Source organism: Dendrobates tinctorius, unplaced genomic scaffold (genome assembly GCF_039654945.1).
Source record: "Dendrobates tinctorius isolate UK_male_01 unplaced genomic scaffold, ASM3965494v1 ptg000070l, whole genome shotgun sequence".
NCBI lineage: Eukaryota > Metazoa > Chordata > Amphibia > Anura > Dendrobatidae > Dendrobates > Dendrobates tinctorius.
This window is the reverse complement of record NW_027361738.1, coordinates 99,693,361-99,716,237: the sequence shown is the minus strand read 5'-3', so window position 1 is coordinate 99,716,237 and position 22,877 is coordinate 99,693,361. Positions and strand designations below refer to the sequence as shown.

The window sequence follows — 22,877 nt, the reverse complement described above, 5'->3', positions numbered from 1 at the left end:
CTGCCTGCTTCGGGTGATGTGGCTGCGTTTATTTCCATCCGGTACCGTGATAATCTTTCGCATGGATACTCCCCTGCATTGAGTATACTGTGTGTGGAGAGAGGAGCGCCTGACTCCACCCCTGAGGATCCTTGTGTGACCCAGGGCTGAGGTTACACAGAGCGTCAGGGTCTAGATCTACCATCGCTGCACTGATGGCAGCGTCTAAACAGCACCAAGTGTCCTATAATAACGGGATACTGCTTGGAGAATCCTCGCTCTGCCTGGTAATAAACATTTGCTCTTTATTGATAAGTACAAGATGAGGAAATAAATCGAGGAAATAAATCAACTATGAATCTGTGTCGCTATCACACATATGGAGAAGACAAGCTGATGGTGGGAGCAGCGCGGCACCTCGGGTAACAAATGTCAGTGTTACCCCCTGTGCAGTCAATCAGCCATTTATTTTTTTTTTTATACTTTCTAAAAAAAAAAAAAAGTGATTGGAGGCTGGGATAATTTATGTCTGAGACACGAGGTAAGGAGCGACTCTGACCACCGTGTCTTTGAGAGCCTAATATGCAAAAAAAAAACCAAAAATAGAAGTGCCCCCTTATGGCGAGGGCTGTCGTCGTCGTCGTCGTTGTCATCATCACCAATACCTAACTTATTTCCCTGTCATTCTGTTGGGGGCAGATTTTTTTTTTTTATTTTGTGCACGGTGTGAGCAGGCGGCTCCGAACGTGGTTCATGGTGTGAATTCAACTTGTAAGATTCTACTTATAAATGGAGGGTGCAACATATGACATCCAATATAAATTGCTGCAGCCAGTAAGATGTCGGCTTTCAGGGGTTTACTGCAGCATCTGACCCAGCGTAATGACAGATTTCGTGGGCATATACCCTCCCCGCTGCAATAGTTTTATGTAGTAAGCGTGTGCTCCTCTCCCAGTGTGAACACGTCCTAGGTGCGGCCATCACGTCTCTCGCTTCTCCTGCAGGGACATGGACTGACACCGCACACGAGATGTCACCTCCTGCGTCCTCAGTGTGATGCCAAAAATGTCCTCGTGGTATCTGTTCTGGTCCTGCAAGAAGGAAAGGGACAAGAAATAAACTATAACGATCCCTCATCACTAATCTGATCTTAAGACCGTCTAATACGATCATTTCCAATCTCACGGTAAATTCAGTAATGTACGATCCTATTCTCTAATCTCACCAATGTGATCTGGAGAAATATCTAATGCAGTCCCATGGACCAGACGACTGTTCAGCCTTCTCCAACCTGATCTCAGCAATCATTGGAATAGATTATAATGAAGGCAGATATATAATCAGACTCCTTACATATAACACATCTGCCACTAATTTAATCTTAAACCTCCCCAATCTGATAAACCTGCTTATCCCATCAATATGATGCCAAGATCTGCGCCGACCATATCAATGACCATGTATTCACCACCAATCTGATCCAGTCCATCTGCTATAGTCCTTGAGATCAGATTGATAACATCAAATTTGTAATGGATGCAGCAGATATTGAGATATTAGAATCGGATGTGATAATTGTCTACCTAAAATCGGATCCCAATAAACATTTACTACATCCATCCCCAATCTGATTGCAGCTCCTGAATCTCTATCTTCCATGGATCTCACCACCAGCCTTCTGGTAATCCTGCCCCCAATAATTAAATCAGGTTTTCGTGTTAAGTAATTTTTTTTTTTTTTTTTTTTTTTTTAATAATCTTGAAAAATGTAAAACAAAATAAAAAAAAAAAAATGAAATCTTCCAATTCTCACACCGGCATATATTAGACTCCTACATTCCCATTATTTCTGGAAATGTACATCTACATTAGGGGCAGAGTGTGTTGTATTGAAGCATCTAATGAGCGTGTGCAAAGGTCATTGATAAAGAAGAGGGAGGAAGTGAGCTGTGATACCACCTATTGTGATTAATGGATCCTGTGTTTTAGCTGTGTTCTAATAATGACTCGTTTAAATCCTGCCTCTAATGATAATGATCCTGCTGAAAACCCTTCCTTAAAGGACAGGTAGTACAAGTCAAAAAAAGCCCCAGCGTCCAGTTTGAAAATTGCAGGATTACTAAATTAACAAAAAAAAAACATTATCCAAAGTGAAGATTTAAGACAAAAATGTGATTTAATCAACAACTCATTTCCGGACGACACATTTGCTTTAAAAAAAATCTTCGCTCTGATTTTTCCTCCCGATGATCCCTCTACCAATCACAACCATGGCGCTATATTCCCCCCTTATCTACCAATCTGATCTCAACCCTCAGCTGAATCTCCCCAAAAAGCTGATATTCACATCTCATTTCATAAATCTACATCAACTGCACATATTAACAGCAGGTGTTACACTTTATTTACCTCCAGAGTAGCATTCACAATTCTGCTGGTTTCTTTTGTATGTGTATGGGTGGATTATCTACAGTATACAGCCAAACATGTGAGCGTATAATTGAGCGCCAGTGTGAAGCACTGCTCTCCAGTAACAGGGAACCAGCAGAATGCTGAATACAGCTCTGAAGGTGACTGGGGTATAAGACATTACTGAGCCAAACTACAGTATAAAAGCGTATAAACGGGTGGAGTTCTTAGTTCCACATAATTTTCGTACCCTCAACTCCCCAATGTAGTCTCCAGCTTCAACGATGCTCATGTCCCCCTGAGACACCAATATGAGCTGAACTGTCTGCAGAACGTCAGTGGCCATAGTGACGTCACCGCATATGTACATGTGTCCATTACTGTGACGCAGCACCTCGTACACGTGACACGCCAACTGCATGCGCAGGATGTCCTGTACATAAGTCTGAAAGAGAAGAAGGATTCATTATAGAGCCACCACTATGGGGAGTTACCCGTATACAGAGACACTTAAGATCCTGTCTGTAGTCACCACTAGGGGGAGCTCCCTGTATACAGAGATACATGATAAGATCCTGTCTGCAACCACCACTAGAGGGAGCTCCCTGTATACAGAAAAACATAAGATCCTGTCTGCAGCCACCACTAGGGGGAGCTCCCTGTATACAGAGATACATGATAAGATCCTGTCTGCAGCCACCACTAGGGGGAGCTCCCTGTATACAGAGAAACATGAAAAGATCCTGTCTGCAGCCACCACTAGAGGGAGCCCCCTGTATACAGAAAAACATAAGATCCTGTCTGCAGCCACCACTAGGGGGAGCTCCCTGTATACAGAGAAACATGATAAGATCCAGTCTGCTGTCACCACTAGGGGGAGCTCCCTGTATACAGAGAAACATGATAAGATCCAGTCTGCTGTCACCACTAGGGGGAGCTCCCTGTATACAGAGAAACATGATAAGATCCAGTCTGCTGTCACCACTAGGGGGAGCTCCCTGTATACAGAGATACATGATAAGATCCTGTCTGCAGCCACCACTAGGGGGAGCGCCCTTTATACAGAGATACACGATAAGAGCCTGTCTGCAGCCACCACTAGGGGGAGCGCCCTGTATACAGAGAAACAGGATAAGATCCTGTCTCAAAACACACATTTTTTTTCTATTTGACTTCGGGGAGCAGGACTTGCAGTCTTTCACTATGAGTCGGCTAGCTAAGATGGATATTGAGGTTTTTATTAGTATTTACCAAAGTGGAGCAACTTGGCGTCTTGGAACTGATTTCAGGGCTTTATGGGAATATGCAGCTGATGGAGCTGTTATGGAAGCCATATGTATTCTTGTAGCTGACCACTAGATGGCGAATGTGATCCATAGAGCTAAAATCCCTGGAAGTCTAACCATTTTTTTTCACTAAAGGGAACCTGTCAGCAGTTTTGGCAGATATGAGATACGGTCGCTGCCTTTCAGGGCTGATATGTAGCATTCTGTAATGCTGTATCCGTCCCCAACCCGACCTGTAAGAGAAGAAAAATAACTTTTATTATACTCACCTGCGGGGTGGTCAGGTCCAAGGGGTGTCGCAGGTCCTTTGCTCTGCCCTCGACAGGTCAGAGAAGTACGCCTGCGCAGGAGCGCGATGCCGGGGAGAAGCGTCATCCACACGAAGCAAGAAGGAGGACAGCATCGCAAGAAGATAGGAGGCGCCAGACCAGGACCTGCGACACCCCTCGGACCGGACCGCCTTGCAGGTGAGTATGTTATTTTTCTTCTTTTAGCGTGTGTGCACACGTTGCGGATTCTGCTGCAGATCCGCAGCGGTTTTTGCCCGTTTCTGCTGCGTTGTAATCAAAGCAAAACAAAAAACGCTGAGCATATGCTGCGGATTTTTCAGAGCAGATTTAAATCCGCAGCATGTCACTTCTTTATGCGGATTCCGCAGCGGTTTGACACCTGCTCCATGATCAGGTGTCAAACCGCAGGGGAAAACCGCAGGATAATCCGCAGATAAAACGCAGGTCTATTAACCTGTGGATTTAGGCAAATCCGCGTGGAAAAATCCGCAATGTGTGCACAGAGCCTTACAGGTCGGGTTGGGGACAGATACATATCATTACAGAATGCTGTATATCAGCTCTGAAAGGCAGCGGCCGTATCTCAGCAGCCAAACCTGGTGACAGGTTCCCTTTAATAAAATCATGTTAACCCTTTCCAGTGTCGCATCACCACTAACCTTTGGGCAGCCTGGCTGGCGTGAGAAAGCAGTGTAGATCTGGCTGAGGGCACCCCTCTTCTGGACGTCATAGGTTTCCTCCTTATATATGTGGTCAAGTTCTGGACATCTGGATCCAAAGACCAAAGTCATTTCACCAGGAACTAAACCTGCAAGAGGGAAATAATGACAATAACAGAGCCATAGAACTGGAAAAGCAACTATACAATAACTATTACCTTTATTCTCAAGGTCGTAAAGTCTCTGCTGCCAGAATCCCCTGAAGGGTGCAATACCCGTCCCCGGCCCCACGAGGATACAGGGCGCCGTAATGTCAGATGGCAGATGGAAGGATGGAGCCCTGCACAGAGACAGCGAAACGTCAGATCAATCCGACACTACATGTAATCTCATACGTAGGTGCAGTATTATAGTAGCTATATTCTTGTACATAGGGGGCAGTATTATAGTAGTTATATTCTTGTACATAGTGCAGTATTATAGTAATTATATTCTTGTACATAGGAGCAGTATTATAGTAGTTATATTCTTGTACATAGGGGCAGTATTATGGTAGTTATATTCTTGTACATAGGAGCAGTATTATAGTAGTTATATTCCTGTACATAGGAGCAGTATTATAGTAGTTATATTCTTGTACATAGGGGGGAGTATTATAGCAGTTATATTCTTGTACATAGGGGGCAGTATTATAGTAGTTATATTCTTGTACATAGGGGCAGTATTAGTTATATTCTTGTACATAGGGGCGGTATTATAGTAGTTATATTCTTGTACATAGGAGCGGTATTATAGTAGGTATATTCTTGCACATAGGGGCAGTATTATAGTAGTTATATTCTTGCACACAGGGGCAGTATTATAGTAGTTATATTCTTGTACATAGGAGCAGTATTATAGTAGTTATATACTTGTACATAGGGGCAATATTATGAGATGTTCTTACCCTCTGACAAAACAAGGCACAGGGGCTCCAGGAGTCAGCTGATCCAGCCATGTTGAGCACACGCCATAATGCAGTGGACCTTTATTCTCTGCATAACACATACAATACGTTATTGATTATGTACAGATTTGTAAGTTTTCTTACACCAGACAGTGTATATACAGTATACGGAGTACCATTATTTTGTGCATTTTTTTTCCGTTATGCCATTTCTCCATAGTTCCTGACAGGTTACACTCACCCTGCGAGTGATACAACACCACTGCTACAGTCAGGTGTATCTGGTCGGGGTAGGCCTCCAGAGAGGAGCTGATGGAGTAGTATCGCGGTTGGAGGAGGGGTAGCTGCGTCAGTAGAAGGGAGCAGGGGACACTGATCGATGGGAATTCCTCCAGCACCTCCACCAGAGTAGGGCACCGGTACCACTTCCACTCCTCGTACTGACGGGCATCCTGTGGGGGCGAGTTATATCATAGTATAAGCTTGCACATATACATGAATGGTTCTGTGTGAGTGCCACCTTGGGAATATTTAGGTTCTCCACAGCGCTGAGTAATATATGAGAAGGGGAGGAGCCCAAATAATGTCAGCTCCACCTTCTGCTCCTCGTGGGCGGTATAAACTTAAACAACTCCCCCTTTTTCTAAGCAACAGAATATGGGCAAAGAAGGAAAGGAGGTTGGGTTGTATTGAAACTTTTAACACTTAATGACCTGCGGTCCATATCGTACCTGGCTGAGCATCTCTAGCCGCTGCCGTTCCTCCGGATCCTCACAGAGGACGCTGAGCAGCTGCAGGAGTTGAGGTGTGGGGGGCGTAGTAATGTCCAGGTAATTAGTCAGAGCCTGTCGTAGAGTACAAGGTGGGATTCTGGTGTCAGAGACCCAGGTAGCCTTACGACCTGTCCCCAGACCTGAGAGGAGAAACATACAGTGAAGCAAAACTAGTGACTGCAGAAAGAAGTAGGACACTAAAGATGGCGGCAGCTCTTGCTTACGTCGGTTCGAGTCTTTGTCCATGGTTTCCACCTGCACGGTGTCGTTAGCTGGAGGAGGGTCTTCCACTCTTTCTAGCAGAGCCTGCACCAACTCTTCTCGGTTACATGGGAAGACCCCCAGGTGGTCTCCAGGAGAATATCTCAGCTCATCCTGACCCTCGGTGTTCAGTTTGATTATGATGGTTGATCGGCTGAGGTTAGAGGAGAGGCAGAAGGTGGGTGACATAGTATGGTTATGCCTACTATCGCTACGTAATGAACCCCCACCACCTCCAAGAAAAATAACACCACCCCTCACAAAATACCCCATAAAAGTTATAGCATGCATCACATAATACAAGATATATTTTATAGGGTTCTGATAGCTCTCCCCAATACCAGAGGAGAAGGAGGGCCAGAGGAACCTGCAGGAGGAAGAGGAGGAGGGACAGAGGAGCCTGCAGGAGGACGAGGAGGAGGGACAGAGGAGCCTGCAGGAGGCGGGGGGACAGAGGAAGAGAGGAGCCTGCAGGAGGATGAGGAGGAGGGACAGAGGAGCCTGCAGGAGGACGAGGAGGAGGGACAGAGGAGCCTGCAGGAGGACGAGGAGGAGGGACAGAGGAGCCTGCAGGAGGATGAGGAGGAGGGACAGAGGAGCCTGCAGTAGGACGAGAAGGAGGGACAGAGGAGCCTGCAGGAAGCGGGGGGACAAAGCCTGCAGGAGGACGAGGAGGAGGGACAGAGGAGACTGCAGGACGACGAGGAACAGAGGAGCCTGCAGGAGGACGAGGAGGAGGAACAGAGTAGCCTGCAGGAGGAGGAGGTACAGAGGAGCCTGCAGGAGAACGAGGAGGAGGGACAGAGGAGCCTGCAAGAGAACGAGGAGGAGGGACAGAGGAGCCTGCAGGAGGAGGGGGGGACACAGGAGCCTGCAGGAGGACGAGGAGGAGGGACAGAGGAGCCTGCAGGAGGATAAGGAGGAGGGACAGAGGAGCCTGCAGCAGGACGAGGAGAGGGACAGAGGAGCCAACAGGAGGACGAGGAGTAGGGACAGAGGATCCTGCAGGAGGATGATGAGGAGGGACAGAAGGGCTTGCAGGAGGACGAGGAGGAGGGACAGAGGATCCTGCAGGAGGATGATGAGGAGGGACAGAAGGGCTTGCAGGAGGACGAGGAGGAGGGACAGAGGAGAGTGCAGGAGGACAAGTAGGAGGGACAGAGGAGAGTGCAGGAGGACGAGGAGGAGGGACAGAGGAGCCTGCAGGAGGATGAGGGGGGGGACAGAGGAGCCTGCAGGAGGGCGAGGAGTAGGGAGAGAGGAGCCTGCAAAAGGATGATGAGGAGGGACAGAAGGGCCTGCAGGAGGACGAGGAGGAGGGACAGAGGAGACTGCAGGAGGACGAGGAACAGAGGAGCCTGCAGGAGGACGAGGAGGAGGAACAGAGTAGCCTGCAGGAGGAGGGGGGACAGAGGAGCCTGCAGTAGGACGAGAAGATGGGACAGAGGAGCCTGCAGGAGGATGAGGAGGAGGAACAGAGGAGCCTGCAGGAGGACAAGGAGGAGGGACAGAGGAGCCTGCAGTAGGACGAGAAGGAGGGACAGAGGAGCCTGCAGGAGGCGGGGGGACCAGAGGAGCCTGCAGGAGGACAAGGAGGAGGTACAGAGGAGCCTGCAGGAGGAGGAGGGACAGAGAAGCCTGCAGGAGGACGAGGAGGGGGGACAGAAGAGCCTGCAGGAGGACGAGGAGAGGGACAGAGGAGCCAACAGGAGGATGAGGAGTAGGGACAGAGGATCCTGCAGGAGGATGATGAGGAGGGACAGAAGGGCCTGCAGGAGGATGATGAGGAGGGACAGAAGGGCCTGCAGGAGGACGAGGAGGAGCGACAGAGGAGACTGCAGGAGGACAAGGAGGAGGGACAGAGGAGACTGCAGGAGGACAAGGAGGAGGGACAGAGGAGCCTGCAGGAGGATGAGGAGGAGGGACAGAGGAGTCTGCAGGACGACGAGGAGGGGGGACAGAGGAGTAGGGACAGAGGAGCCTGCAAAAGGATGATGAGGAGGGACAGAAGGGCCTGCAGGAGGAGGAGGGACAGAGGAGACTGCAGGAGGATGAGGAGGAGGGACAGAGGAGACTGCAGGAGGACGAGGGACAGAGGAACAGAGGAGCCTGCAGGAGGACGAGGATGAGGGACAGAGGAGCCTGCAGGAGGATGAGGGACAGAGGAGCCTGCAACAGGACGAGCAGGAGGGACAGAGAAGCCTGCAGGAGGACGATGAGGAGGGACAGAAGGGCCTGCAGGAGGACGAGGAAGAGGGACAGAGGAGACTGCAGGAGGAGGGACAGAGGATCCTGAAGCAGGATGAGGGACAGAGGAGAATGCAAGAGGAAGAGGAGGAGGTACAGAGTAGCCTTCAGGAGGACGATGAGGAGGGACAGAGGAGCCTGCAGGAGGATGAGGAGGAGGAACAGAGGAGCCTGCAGGAGGACGAGGAGGAGTGACAGAGGAGCCTGCAGGAGGACGAGGAGGAGTGACAGAGGAGCCTGCAGGAGGACGAGGAGGAGTGACAGAGGAGCCTGCAGGAGGACGAGGAGGAGGGACAGAGGAGCCTGCAGGAGGACGAGGAGGAGGGACAGAGGAGCCTGCAGGAGGACAAGGAGGAGGGACAGAGGAGCCTGCAGGAGAACAAGGAGGAGGGACAGCTCAGCCTGCAGGAGGACGATGAGGAGGGACAGAAGGGCCTGCAGGAGGACGGACAGAGGATCCTGAAGGAGGATGAGGGACAGAGGAGAATGCAGATGGATGAGGAGGAGGAACAGAGGAGCCTGCAGGAGGATGAGGAGGAGGAACAGAGGAGCCTGCAGGAGGATGAGGAGGAGGGACAGAGGAGCCTGCAGTAGGACGAGAAGGAGGGACAGAGGAGCCTGCAGGAGGCGGGGGGACAAAGGAGCCTGCAGGAGGATGAGGAGGAGGAACAGAGGAGCCTGCAGGAGAACAAGGAGGAGGTACAGAGGAGCCTGCAGGAGGAGGAGGGACAGAGGAGCCTGCAGGAGGACGAGGAGGGGGGACAGAGGAGCCTGCAGCAGGACGAGGAGAGGGACAGAGGTGACTGCAGGAGGCGGGGGGACAGAGGAGCCTGCAGGAGGACGATGAGGAGGGACAGAGGAGACTGCAGGACGACGAGGAACAGAGGAGCCTGCAGGAGGACGAGGAGGAGGAACAGAGTAGCCTGCAGGAGGAGGAGGTACAGAGGAGCCTGCAGGAGGAGGAGGGACAGAGAAGCCTGCAGGAGGACGAGGAGGGGGGACAGAGGAGCCTGCAGGAGGACGAGGAGAGGGACAGAGGAGCCAACAGGAGGACGAGGAGTAGGGACAGAGGATCCTGCAGGAGGATGATGAGGAGGGACAGAAGGGCCTGCAGGAGGATGATGAGGAGGGACAGAAGGGCTTGCAGGAGGATGATGAGGAGGGACAGAAGGGCCTGCAGGAGGACGAGGAGGGGGGACAGAGGAGCCTGCAGGAGGACGAGGAGAGGGACAGAGGAGCCAACAGGAGGATGAGGAGTAGGGACAGAGGATCCTGCAGGAGGATGATGAGGAGGGACAGAAGGGCCTGCAGGAGGATGATGAGGAGGGACAGAAGGGCCTGCAGGAGGACGAGGAGGAGCGACAGAGGAGACTGCAGGAGGACAAGGAGGAGGGACAGAGGAGACTGCAGGAGGACAAGGAGGAGGGACAGAGGAGCCTGCAGGAGGATGAGGAGGAGGGACAGAGGAGTCTGCAGGACGACGAGGAGGGGGGACAGAGGAGTAGGGACAGAGGAGCCTGCAAAAGGATGATGAGGAGGGACAGAAGGGCCTGCAGGAGGACGAGGAGGAGGGACAGAGGAGACTGCAGGAGGATGAGGAGGAGGGACAGAGGAGACTGCAGGAGGACGAGGGACAGAGGAACAGAGGAGCCTGCAGGAGGACGAGGATGAGGGACAGAGGAGCCTGCAGGAGGATGAGGGACAGAGGAGCCTGCAACAGGACGAGCAGGAGGGACAGAGAAGCCTGCAGGAGGACGATGAGGAGGGACAGAAGGGCCTGCAGGAGGACGAGGAAGAGGGACAGAGGAGACTGCAGGAGGAGGGACAGAGGATCCTGAAGCAGGATGAGGGACAGAGGAGAATGCAAGAGGACGATGAGGAGGGACAGAGGAGCCTTCAGGAGGACGATGAGGAGGGACAGAGGAGCCTGCAGGAGGACGAGGAGGAGGAACAGAGGAGCCTGCAGGAGGACGAGGAGGAGTGACAGAGGAGCCTGCAGGAGGACGAGGAGGAGTGACAGAGGAGCCTGCAGGAGGACGAGGAGGAGTGACAGAGGAGCCTGCAGGAGGACGAGGAGGAGTGACAGAGGAGCCTGCAGGAGGACGAGGAGGAGGGACAGAGGAGCCTGCAGGAGGACAAGGAGGAGGGACAGAGGAGCCTGCAGGAGAACAAGGAGGAGGGACAGCTCAGCCTGCAGGAGGACGATGAGGAGGGACAGAAGGGCCTGCAGGAGGACGGACAGAGGATCCTGAAGGAGGATGAGGGACAGAGGAGAATGCAGATGGATGAGGAGGAGGAACAGAGGAGCCTGCAGGAGGATGAGGAGGAGGAACAGAGGAGCCTGCAGGAGGATGAGGAGGAGGGACAGAGGAGCCTGCAGTAGGACGAGAAGGAGGGACAGAGGAGCCTGCAGGAGGCGGGGGGACAAAGGAGCCTGCAGGAGGATGAGGAGGAGGAACAGAGGAGCCTGCAGGAGAACAAGGAGGAGGTACAGAGGAGCCTGCAGGAGGAGGAGGGACAGAGGAGCCTGCAGGAGGACGAGGAGGGGGGACAGAGGAGCCTGCAGCAGGACGAGGAGAGGGACAGAGGTGACTGCAGGAGGCGGGGGGACAGAGGAGCCTGCAGGAGGACGATGAGGAGGGACAGAGGAGACTGCAGGACGACGAGGAACAGAGGAGCCTGCAGGAGGACGAGGAGGAGGAACAGAGTAGCCTGCAGGAGGAGGAGGTACAGAGGAGCCTGCAGGAGGAGGAGGGACAGAGAAGCCTGCAGGAGGACGAGGAGGGGGGACAGAGGAGCCTGCAGGAGGACGAGGAGAGGGACAGAGGAGCCAACAGGAGGACGAGGAGTAGGGACAGAGGATCCTGCAGGAGGATGATGAGGAGGGACAGAAGGGCCTGCAGGAGGATGATGAGGAGGGACAGAAGGGCTTGCAGGAGGATGATGAGGAGGGACAGAAGGGCCTGCAGGAGGACGAGGAGGAGGGACAGAGGAGACTGCAGGAGGACGAGGGACAGAGGAACGGAGGAGACTGCAGGAGGACGAGGAGGAGGAACAGAGCCTGCAGGAGGATGAGGGACAGAGGAGCCTGCAGGAGGATGAGGGACAGAGGAGCCTGCAGGAGGACGAGCAGGAGGGACAGAGAAGCCTGTAGGAGGACGATGAGGAGGGACAGAAGGGCCTGCAGGAGGACGAGGAGGAGGGACAGAGGAGACTGCAGGAGGAGGGACAGAGGATCCTGAAGGAGGATGAGGAGGAGGTACAGAGTAGCCTGCAGGAGGACGATGAGGAGGGACAGAGGAGCCTGCAGGAGGACGAGGAGGGCGGGACAGAGGAGCCTGCAAGAGGAGGAGGAACAGAGGAGCCTGCAGGAGGACGAGGAGGGAGGGACAGAGGAGCCTGCAGGAGAACGAGGAGGAGGGACAGAGGAGCCTGCAGGAGAACGAGGAGGAGGGACAGAGGAGCCTGCAGGAGAACGAGGAGGAGGGACAGAGGAGCCTGCAGGAGGACGAGGAGGAGGGACAGAGGAGCCTGCAGGAGGACAAGGAGGAGGGACAGAGGAGCCTACAGGAGAACAAGGAGGAGGGACAGCTCAGCCTGCAGGAGGACGATGAGGAGGGACACAAGGGCCTGCAGGAGGACGGACAGAGGATCCTGAAGGAGGATGAGGGACAGAGGAGAATGCAGGAGGATGAGGAGGAGGAACAGAGGAGCCTGCAGGAGGATGAGGAGGAACAGAGGAGCCTGCAGGAGGATGAGGAGGAGGGACAGAGGAGCCTGCAGTAGGATAAGGAGGGACAGAGGAGCCTGCAGGAGGCGGGGGGACAAAGGAGCCTGCAGGAGGATGAGGAGGAGGAACAGAGGAGTCTGCAGGAGGACAAGGAGGAGGTACAGAGGAGCCTGCAGGAGGAGGAGGGACAGAGAAGCCTGCAGGAGGACGAGGAGGGGGGACAGAGGAGCCTGCAGCAGGACGAGGAGAGGGACAGAGGAGCCTGCAGGAGGATGATGAGGAGGGACAGAAGGGCCTGCAGGAGGACGATGAGGAGGGACAGAAGGGCCTGCAGGAGGACGAGGAAGAGGGACAGAGGAGACTGCAGGAGGACAAGGAGGAGGGACAGAGGAGCCTGCAGGAGGGCGAGGAGTAGGGAGAGAGGAGCCTGCAAAAGGATGATGAGGAGGGACAGAAGGGCCTGCAGGAGGACGAGGAGGAGGGACAGAGGAGACTGCAGGACGACGAGGAACAGAGGAGCCTGCAGGAGGATGAGGAGGAGGAACAGAGTAGCCTGCAGGAGGAGGGGGGACAGAGGAGCCTGCAGTAGGACGAGAAGGAGGGACAGGAGCCTGCAGGAGGAGGGGGGACAGAGGAGCCTGCAGGAGGATGAGGAAGAGGAACAGAGGAGCCTGCAGGAGGATGAGGAGGAGGAACAGAGGAGCCTGCAGGAGGACAAGGAGGAGGTACAGAGGAGCCTGCAGGAGGAGGGGGGACAGAGGAGCCTGCAGGAGGACGAGGAGGAGGGACAGAGGAGCCTGCAGTAGGACGAGAAGGAGGCGGGGGGACAGAGGAGCCTGCAGGAGGAGGAGGAACAGAGGAGCCTGCAGGAGGACAAGGAGGAGGTACAGAGGAGCCTGCAGGAGGAGGAGGGACAGAGAAGCCTGCAGGAGGATGAGGAGGGGGGACAGAGGATCCTGCAGGAGGATGATGAGGAGGGACAGAAGGGCCTGCAGGAGGACGATGAGGAGGGACAGAAGGGCCTGCAGGAGGACGATGAGGAGGGACAGAAGGGCCTGCAGGAGGACGATGAGGAGGGACAGAAGGGCCTGCAGGAGGACGATGAGGAGGGACAGAAGGGCCTGCAGGAGGACGATGAGGAGGGACAGAAGGGCCTGCAGGAGGACGAGGAGGAGGGACAGAAGGGCCTGCAGGAGGACGAGGATGAGGGACAGAGGAGACTGCAGGAGGACGAGGAGGAGGGACAGAGGAGCCTGCAGGAGGATGAGGAGGAGGGACAGAGGAGCCTGCAGGAGGATGAGGGGGGGTCAGAGGAGTCTGCAGGACGACGAGGAGGGGGGACAGAGGGGCCTGCAGGAGGACGAGGAGTAGGGACAGAGGAGACTGCAGGAGGACGAGGGACAGAGGAGCCTGCAAGAGGACGAGGAGGAGGAACAGAGCCTGCAGGAGGATGAGGGACAGAGGAGCCTGCAGGAGGATGAGCAGGAGGGACATAGAAGCCTGCAGGAGGACGATGAGGAGGGACAGAAGGGCCTGCAGGAGGACGAGGAGGAGGGACAGAGGAGACTGCAGGAGGAGGGACAGAGGATCCTGAAGGAGGATGAGGGACAGAGGAGAATGCAGGAGGAGGAGGTACAGAGTAGCCTGCAGGAGGACGATGAGGAGGAACAGAGGAGCCTGCAGGAGGACGAGGAGGGCGGGACAGAGGAGCCTGCAAGAGGAGGAGGAACAGAGGAGCCTGCAGGAGGACGAGGAGGGAGGGACAGAGGAGCCTGCAGGAGAACGAGGAGGAGGGACAGAGGAGCCTGCAGGAGGAGGGGGGACACAGGAGCCTGCAGGAGGACGAGGAGGAGGGACAGAGGAGCCTGCAGGAGGACAAGGAGGAGGGACAGAGGAGCCTGCAGGAGAACGAGGAGGAGGGACAGAGTAGCCTGCAGGAGGAGGGGGGACAGAGGAGCCTGCAGGAGGACGAGGAGGGGGGACAGAGGAGCCTGCAGGAGGACGAGGAGGAGGGACAGAGGAGCCTGCAGGAGGGCGAGGAGTAGGGAGAGAGGAGACTGCAAAAGGATGATGAGGAGGGACAGAAGGGCCTGCAGGAGGACGAGGAGGAGGGACAGAGGAGACTGCAGGACGACGAGGAACAGAGGAGCCTGCAGGAGGATGAGGAGGAGGAACAGAGTAGCCTGCAGGAGGAGGGGGGACAGAGGAGCCTGCAGTAGGACGAGAAGGAGGGACAGGAGCCTGCAGGAGGAGGGGGGACAGAGGAGCCTGCAGGAGGATGAGGAAGAGGAACAGAGGAGCCTGCAGGAGGATGAGGAGGAACAGAGGAGCCTGCAGGAGGACAAGGAGGAGGTACAGAGGAGCCTGCAGGAGGAGGGGGGACAGAGGAGCCTGCAGGAGGACGAGGAGGAGGGACAGAGGAGCCTGCAGTAGGACGAGAAGGAGGCGGGGGGACAGAGGAGCCTGCAGGAGGAGGAGGAACAGAGGAGCCTGCAGGAGGACAAGGAGGAGGTACAGAGGAGCCTGCAGGAGGAGGAGGGACAGAGAAGCCTGCAGGAGGATGAGGAGGGGGGACAGAGGATCCTGCAGGAGGATGATGAGGAGGGACAGAAGGGCCTGCAGGAGGATGATGAGGAGGGACAGAAGGGCCTGCAGGAGGACGATGAGAAGGGACAGAAGGGCCTGCAGGAGGACGATGAGGAGGGACAGAAGGGCCTGCAGGAGGACGATGAGGAGGGACAGAAGGGCCTGCAGGAGGACGATGAGGAGGGACAGAAGGGCCTGCAGGAGGACGATGAGGAGGGACAGAAGGGCCTGCAGGAGGACGATGAGGAGGGACAGAAGGGCCTGCAGGAGGACGATGAGGAGGGACAGAAGGGCCTGCAGGAGGACGAGGAGGAGGGACAGAGGAGACTGCAGGAGGACGAGGAGGAGGGACAGAGGAGCCTGCAGGAGGATGAGGAGGAGGGACAGAGGAGCCTGCAGGAGGACGAGGAGGAGGGACAGAGGAGCCTGCAGGAGGACAAGGAGGAGGGACAAAGGAGCCTGCAGGAGGACAAGGAGGAGGGACAAAGGAGCCTGCAGGAGGACAAGGAGGAGGGACAGAGCCTGCAGGAGGACAAGGAGGAGGGACAGAGGAGCCTGCAGGAGGACGAGGAGGAGGGACAGAGGAGCCTGCAGGAGGACAAGGAGGAGGGACAGAGGAGCCTGCAGGAGGAGGGACAGAGGAGCCTGCAGGAGAACAAGGAAGAGGGACAGAGGAGTCTGTGGGAGCGGGTAGAAAGTCTGGAGGAGTACAGGGGAGCCTGGAAAGGGAAAAGAAACAAAAGATTGTTGTGGTGTCTCATTATCGCCTCCAACATAAAAAAAAAAACAAAACAAACAATGTGCCCCTAGGACTGTTTCATAGAAATTTTAAGTTAAGCAATGAAGTCGCAGTGTAAAGCATGTGGGATAAGAGTAGAAGCCTGATCCCCACCAACCGGGAGCCTCACAATGTCCCTGTACACCAGATCTACATCATCCTGCTGGACCATCGCATGGTTCCAACCCCAGCGCCTCACCTGGACTTCTCACTCTGTAAATTCTCCTTTGAGATGAGCGTCGCCTCGTACACCTTCCTCCTGTGCACCTGAGAAAGACCTGAGAGGGATCGAAGCAAAACCCAACAGATCAGATGTAATACATACATTGCAGAAATATGACCAAACAGAAAGAGACCCAACAGTGAGCCCAGGGACCCCAATGTCTCACTCCTCACAGGTAGCACAAGGACAGCTCCACATATCTCAGCTTCCTACACACCTGTGAGTGCATATTTGGAGATGTAGTTTCTCCATACTGGATCACAGGCTGGAACAAACGAGGTCAGATCTCAGAACTATGAATGCAGCTCTGGAGGTGACTGGAGAATGACAGTATGTAACTTAAGTCAGGTACAAGAGAAGTGAAGCAGAAAACACAGAAATACCGGTAACAAGGTCCGGGGAGGAGGCCTGGATGGACATGCGGTACATGGACCTCTGCCAGCTGCCTTTGGCTTGGAAAAAGTCCTGAATATTTAAATCGGTGTCATCTCCAACACAGAATGTATCACAGGCGGCCTGAGAAGAGGAGAAAGAGGTGGTGTTACATAGGACTGCAGGTGACATCTACTACATTATCTGTACTAAGAGGCATCCCTGTGTTATCTGTGGTGTTAGACAGGACTGCAAGTAACATTTACTACATTATCTGCAGTCAGAGAGTTATCCCTGTATTATATGTGGTGTTACATGGGACTGCAAGTGACATCTATTACATTATCTGTGCTCAGAGAGATATCACTGTGTTATATGTGGTGTTACATGGGACTGCATGTGACATCTACTGCATATGTTCAAACAGTAGGTGAAATGTGTATTGAACTTGTCACCAATTTTCTAAGTAAATCTATTTCTAAAGGTGTGCTGACATTACATTTTCACCAGATGTTGGTAGAAACCCATCTAATCCACACAGGCAAAGAAATAACCATAGATGTACTTAAATTATGTCTTATAATGAGAAATTACACAGGGAAAAAGTATTGCATACGTGAAGAAAGAAAGGTGCAACTAGCCCTGGAAAGTCCTGACCCCAGTGTAAATCTATCAGTAATTAGAAAGCAATCCTGCCACTTAGTGACAAATAATATCAGCTGGTTCTACTTATGTCGTATAAAATGGGGTCGCATTACCTCAGGGGGCCACACAAGAAACATTCCATAATGGGTAAAACCAGTGAGCTGTCTCAAGACCTTCACAACCTTATTGTTGCAAAACATCCTAATGGCATTGGTTACAGAAGAATTTCAACAAGACATCAATCCGAAACACACAGCCAAGGAAACTCTCAAATGGTTTCAGAGAAAGAAAATAAATCTGCTAGAATGGCCAAGCCGATTACCGGACCTGAATCCAAGAGAAAATGTATGGAAGGAACTAAAGCTCAGAGATCATAGAAGAAGCCACGGAAGCTTCAGGATGTGACGAGTGTATGGAAGAATGGGTCAAAATCACACCAGAGCAATGCCTGCGACTAGTTTCTCCATACAGTCATGGCCAAAAGTTTTGAGAATGACACAAATATTATATTTTCACATGATCTGCTGCCCTCTGGTTTTTATGTGTGTTTGTCAGATGTTTTTATCACATACAGAAATATAATTGCAACAATATTATGAGTAACAAAAGGTTATATTGACAGAATGAGTTAATGCAGCAAGTCAATATTTGCAGTGTTGACCCTTCTTCTTCAGGACCTCAGTAATTCTCCCTGGCATGCTCTCAATCAACTTCTGGATCAAATCCTGGCTGATAGTCCATTCTTGCAAAATCAATGCTTTTGTCTGAATTTGAAGGTTTTTGTTTGTCCACCCGTCTCTTGATGATTGACCACAAGTTCTCAATGGGATTAAGATCTGGGGAGTTTCCAGGCCATGGTCCCAAAATCTCTATGTTTTGTTCCCTGAGCCATTTAGTTATCACCTTTGCTTTATGGCAAGGTGCTCCATCATGTTGAAAAAGGCATTGTTGATCGCCAAAATGCTCTTGGACGGTTGGGAGAAGTTGCTCTCGGAGGACATTCTGGTACCATTCTTTATTCATGGCTGTGTTTTTAGGCAAGACTGAGAGAGAGCCCATTCCCTTGGCTGAGAAGCAACCCCACACATGAATGGTTTCAGGATGCTTGACAGTTGGCATGAGACAAGACTGGTGGTAGCGCTCACCTCGTCTTCTCCGAATAAGCCGTTTTCCAGATGTCCCAAACAATCAAAAAGGGGATTCATCAGAGAAAATGACTTTACCCCAGTCCTCAGCAGTCCACTCCCTGTACCTCTTGTAGAATATCAGTCTGTCCATGATGTTTTTTCTGGAGAGAAGTGGCTTCTTTGCTGCCCTCCTTGAGACCAGGCCTTGCTCCAAGAGTCTCCGCCTCACAGTCCGTGCAGATGCACTCACACCTGCCTGCTGCCATTCCTGAGCAAGCTCTGCACTGCTGGTAGCCCGATCCCGCAGCTGAAACACTTTTAAGAGGCGGTCCTGGCGCTTGCTGGTCTTTCTTGGGCACCCTGGAGCCTTTTTGGCAACCAGGGAACCTCTCTCCTTGAAGTTCTTGATGATGCGATAGATTGTTGACTGAGGTGCAATCTTTCTAGCTGCGATACTCTTCCCTGTTAGGCCATTTGTGTGCAGTGCAATGATGACGGCACGTGTTTCTTTAGAGATAACCATGGTTAACAGAAGAGAAACAATGATGCCAAGCACCAGCCTCCTTTTAAAGTGTCCAGTGGTGTCATTCTTACTTAATCATGACAGATTGCTCCATTAACACAGGTGTGGGTGTTGATGAGGACAGGGCTGGAGATCAATCACTGAAACGATGTTAGCTGGTCCTTTTAAGGCAGGGCTGCCATGATGTTGAAATGTGTTTTGGGGGATAAAGTTCATTTTCTAGGCAAATATTGACTTTGCAAGTAATTGCTGTTAAGCTGATCACTCTTTATAACATTCTGGAGTATATGCAAATTGCCATTAGAAAAAATGAAGCAGTAGACTTTGTAAAAATTAATATTTGTGTCATTCTCAAAACTTTTGGCCATGACTGTACATTAGGTGTCCGACTCCTGAAGATTCATCACAAACAAAGGCTTTTGTACAAAATGTTAATTACATTTCAGTAACGTTTTCAATACTTTCTCATTATTACACATAATTTATGGACATCTATGGTGACTTCTTTGCCTGTGTGGATTGGACGGTTTGTTACCGACATCTGGGGAGAGTTTCATTTCTATAACACCTTTAAAAATAGATTTACTTACAAAATTGGTGACGAGTTCAATACTTATTTCACGTGCAGAATTTCCTGCTGCCATGAATTGGTTAATGTCCCCATGTTGGTGGTTGTGGAACTGTAGGACAATCGTGGCTCCATGCGGGTCCCTCCCTCCTTATCGCTCTCCATTTCCCCCTCTCAGCAGCAGGGAAGGAAAGCGATTGTGATAGAGGGGCTGCAGTGTTTATCCAGCACAGTCCAGGATAGACCCTCCCTAATACGAAGCCAGGAGGAAACGGTCATGTCACAGGCGAGACCTGGGCGAACGCACCGCACCGGCCGATCCGACACTCAGCCACAGTCAGGAGTGTAAAAAGACATGGAAACAGGATGCAAATAATGATAATGATCTACTCTGCTTACAACCAGAGCTGCAATCACAATTCTGCCACTTCCCCGTGTATTATGGGAGCGCATATGGTAAGCCGATGGAGAGAAACTGAAGACAGGTGCCAAATATCAGCCAGTAGAATTGTGAGTGCAGCTCTGGAGGTGGTTGCAGCACAGTTGCTGGGAAGTATTATACAGCTTTAAATCTGTTTTTTTTTTATATTTTCAGATGTCACTTTTTATCTCTCCACCCCATCCTGACCTAAGAGAAAAGTGATGGAGAACAGTGTGAGCACTAAAGGCCATTGTCAGCTTTATCTTCAGTTAGATAAGGATGGGTGGTGTGAGTCTAGGTGATTAATGGCTTCCATCCTCACCCTCAGAATATCTGTGAGAACCAGACTGGAATTAGGCAAGTCACAAGGTTTCTTTTCTTTTATGTCATTTAATAATTTCTGGACATTTTCCATATAAAATGCACAGTAGTATACTGCAGTTTTTATTCTGTCCACCAGATGTCAGTACAACACGCTACACTCTGGGCTAATAGAAACAACATCTTGCTTTACATCCTGCTGTGAAACCCATTCATTAGTGATCTTTTTTTTCCTTTTACCCATAGATTCCTGAAGTTGTAGACCTAAATAGTCACAAACAAACTGGATGCCGGGGGCCCAAACGTATGAGGCTATGTGCACATGTAGTTTTTTGGGTGTGCGGATTCTGTAGAGAAAACCGCAGGCAAATCCGCAGGACAAAAGTCCTGCGGTTTATCTGCGGTTTTACACCTCATAATGGAAGAGGTGTAAAACTGCAGCGTTTCTGCACCAAACAATTGACATTCTGCGGTTTGTAAACCGCAACAAAACCGCGCGGAAAAAAACCGCAGCATGTGCACAGCTTTTTTTTATTTCCATAGGAAATAAAGGTACTGTACAACGCAGCAGAATCTGCTGCGGACCCGCAGCTGCAGAAACGCTGCGGAACCACAGCAGAATCTGCACCGTGTGCACATACCCTAATGGCATGAAAGTCATATTAAATAGCATCTCACCTTGAACACGGCCTTGGCCCAGGCCCGGAACGAGTCCTCCTGCCCGCAGAGCTCATCGCCCTCCCCGATCTCCAGGATACGTTCTCCCCCCAGCTCCTCTAGTCGGGTGTCTACAGCGTGTCCAAAGGCACAAAAATGTGGGTACGCCCGAGAACCCAGGCCGAACACCGAGAACCTGTAAATCAAAGAAGATAATGAAGGACGGGCGAGAATAAGATATTATGGCTACCACAGACATCACAACATTACCTGAGCGTCCCCAGGGGCCCCGCACTGTCAGTGTTACTGGATTCCTTCCGTTTCTTCTTCCAGGTTGCAACAAGTTGATCAGTCTGAGAGACACTGTTAAATCGCGTCTTGTAACTCCTGCAAAATTAGAATATAAATGGGAAAAATTCATTAGTAAGAGTAGAGGGGAAAATACTGGCCCCTATGTACAAGAATATAACTACTATAATACTGCCCCTATGTACAAGAATATAACTACTATAATACTGCCCCCTATGTACAAGAATATAACTACTACAATACTGCCTCCTATGTACAAGAATATAACTACTATAATACTGCTCCTATGTACAAGAATATAACTACTATAATACTGCCCCTATGTACAAGAATATAACTACTATAATACTGGCCCCTATATACAAGAATATAACTACTATAATACTGGCCCCTATGTACAAGAATATAACTACTATAATACTGCCCCCTATGTACAAGAATATAACTACTATAATACTGGCCCTATATACAAGAATATAACTACTATAATACTGGCCCCTATATACAAGAATATAACTACTATAATACTGCCCCTATGTACAAGAATATAACTACTATAATACTGGCCCTATATACAAGAATATAACTACTATAATACTGGCCCCTATGTACAAGAATATAACTACTATAATACTGCCCCTATGTACAAGAATATAACTACTATAATACTGCCCCTATGTACAAGAATATAACTACTATAATACTGGCCCCTATGTACAAGAATATAACTACTATAATACTGCCCCCTATGTACAAGAATATAACTACTATAATACTGCCCCCTATGTACAAGAATATAACTACTACAATACTGCCTCCTATGTACAAGAATATAACTACTATAATACTGCTCCTATGTACAAGAATATAACTACTATAATACTGGCCCTATATACAAGAATATAACTACTATAATACTGCCCCTATATACAAGAATATAACTACTATAATACTGCCCCCTATGTACAAGAATATAACTACTATAATACTGCCCCCTATGTACAAGAATATAACTACTACAATACTGCCTCCTATGTACAAGAATATAACTACTATAATACTGCTCCTATGTACAAGAATATAACTACTATAATACTGGCCCTATATACAAGAATATAACTACTATAATACTGCCCCTATATACAAGAATATAACTACTATAATACTGCTCCCTATGTACAAGAATATAACTACTATAATACTGCCCCTATGTACAAGAATATAACTACTATAAAACTGCCCCTATGTACAAGAATATAACTACTATAATACTGCTCCTATGTACAAGAATATAACTACTATAATACTGCCCCTATCTACAAGAAAATAACTGCTATAATATTGCCCCCTATGTACAAGAATATAACTACTATAATACTACCCCCTATGTACAAGAATATAACTACTATAATACTGCCCCTATGTACAAGAATATAACTACCATAATACTGCCCCTATGTACAAGAATATAACTACCATAATACTGCCCCTATGTACAAGAATATAACTACTATAATACGGCCCCTATGTACAAGAATAAAACTACTATAATACTGCCCCTATGTACAAGAATAAAACTACTATAATACTGCTCCCTATGTACAAGAATATAACTACTATAATACTGCCCCCTATGTACAAGAATATAACAATTATAATACTGCCCATATGTACAAGAATATAACTACTATAATACTGCTCCCTATATACAAGAATATAACTACTATAATACTGCTCCTACATACAAGAATATAACTACTATAATACT

At 50.6% G+C, this 22,877-nt stretch overlaps 1 protein-coding gene across 2 annotated transcripts in view; it reads right to left on the bottom strand.

The window, feature by feature from the left end:
- Positions 1-819: 819 nt before the first annotated feature.
- NOS3 (nitric oxide synthase 3) overlaps positions 820-22,877 on the bottom strand; it is an 81,653-nt gene continuing 59,595 nt past the window's right edge. For both annotated transcript variants that reach the window (XM_073582213.1, XM_073582212.1), the window contains exons 15-26: positions 21,071-21,187; positions 20,822-20,996; positions 16,550-16,682; positions 16,143-16,221; positions 6,566-6,756; positions 6,300-6,481; positions 5,810-6,020; positions 5,569-5,656; positions 4,841-4,962; positions 4,623-4,771; positions 2,638-2,832; positions 820-1,070 (exon numbers count right to left, since the gene is read on the bottom strand). In XM_073582213.1, the coding sequence (XP_073438314.1) occupies positions 960-1,070; positions 2,638-2,832; positions 4,623-4,771; positions 4,841-4,962; positions 5,569-5,656; positions 5,810-6,020; positions 6,300-6,481; positions 6,566-6,756; positions 16,143-16,221; positions 16,550-16,682; positions 20,822-20,996; positions 21,071-21,187 (1,753 nt within the window). In that variant the 3' untranslated portion in view covers positions 820-959. The remainder of the gene's footprint in view (positions 1,071-2,637; positions 2,833-4,622; positions 4,772-4,840; positions 4,963-5,568; positions 5,657-5,809; positions 6,021-6,299; positions 6,482-6,565; positions 6,757-16,142; positions 16,222-16,549; positions 16,683-20,821; positions 20,997-21,070; positions 21,188-22,877) is intronic.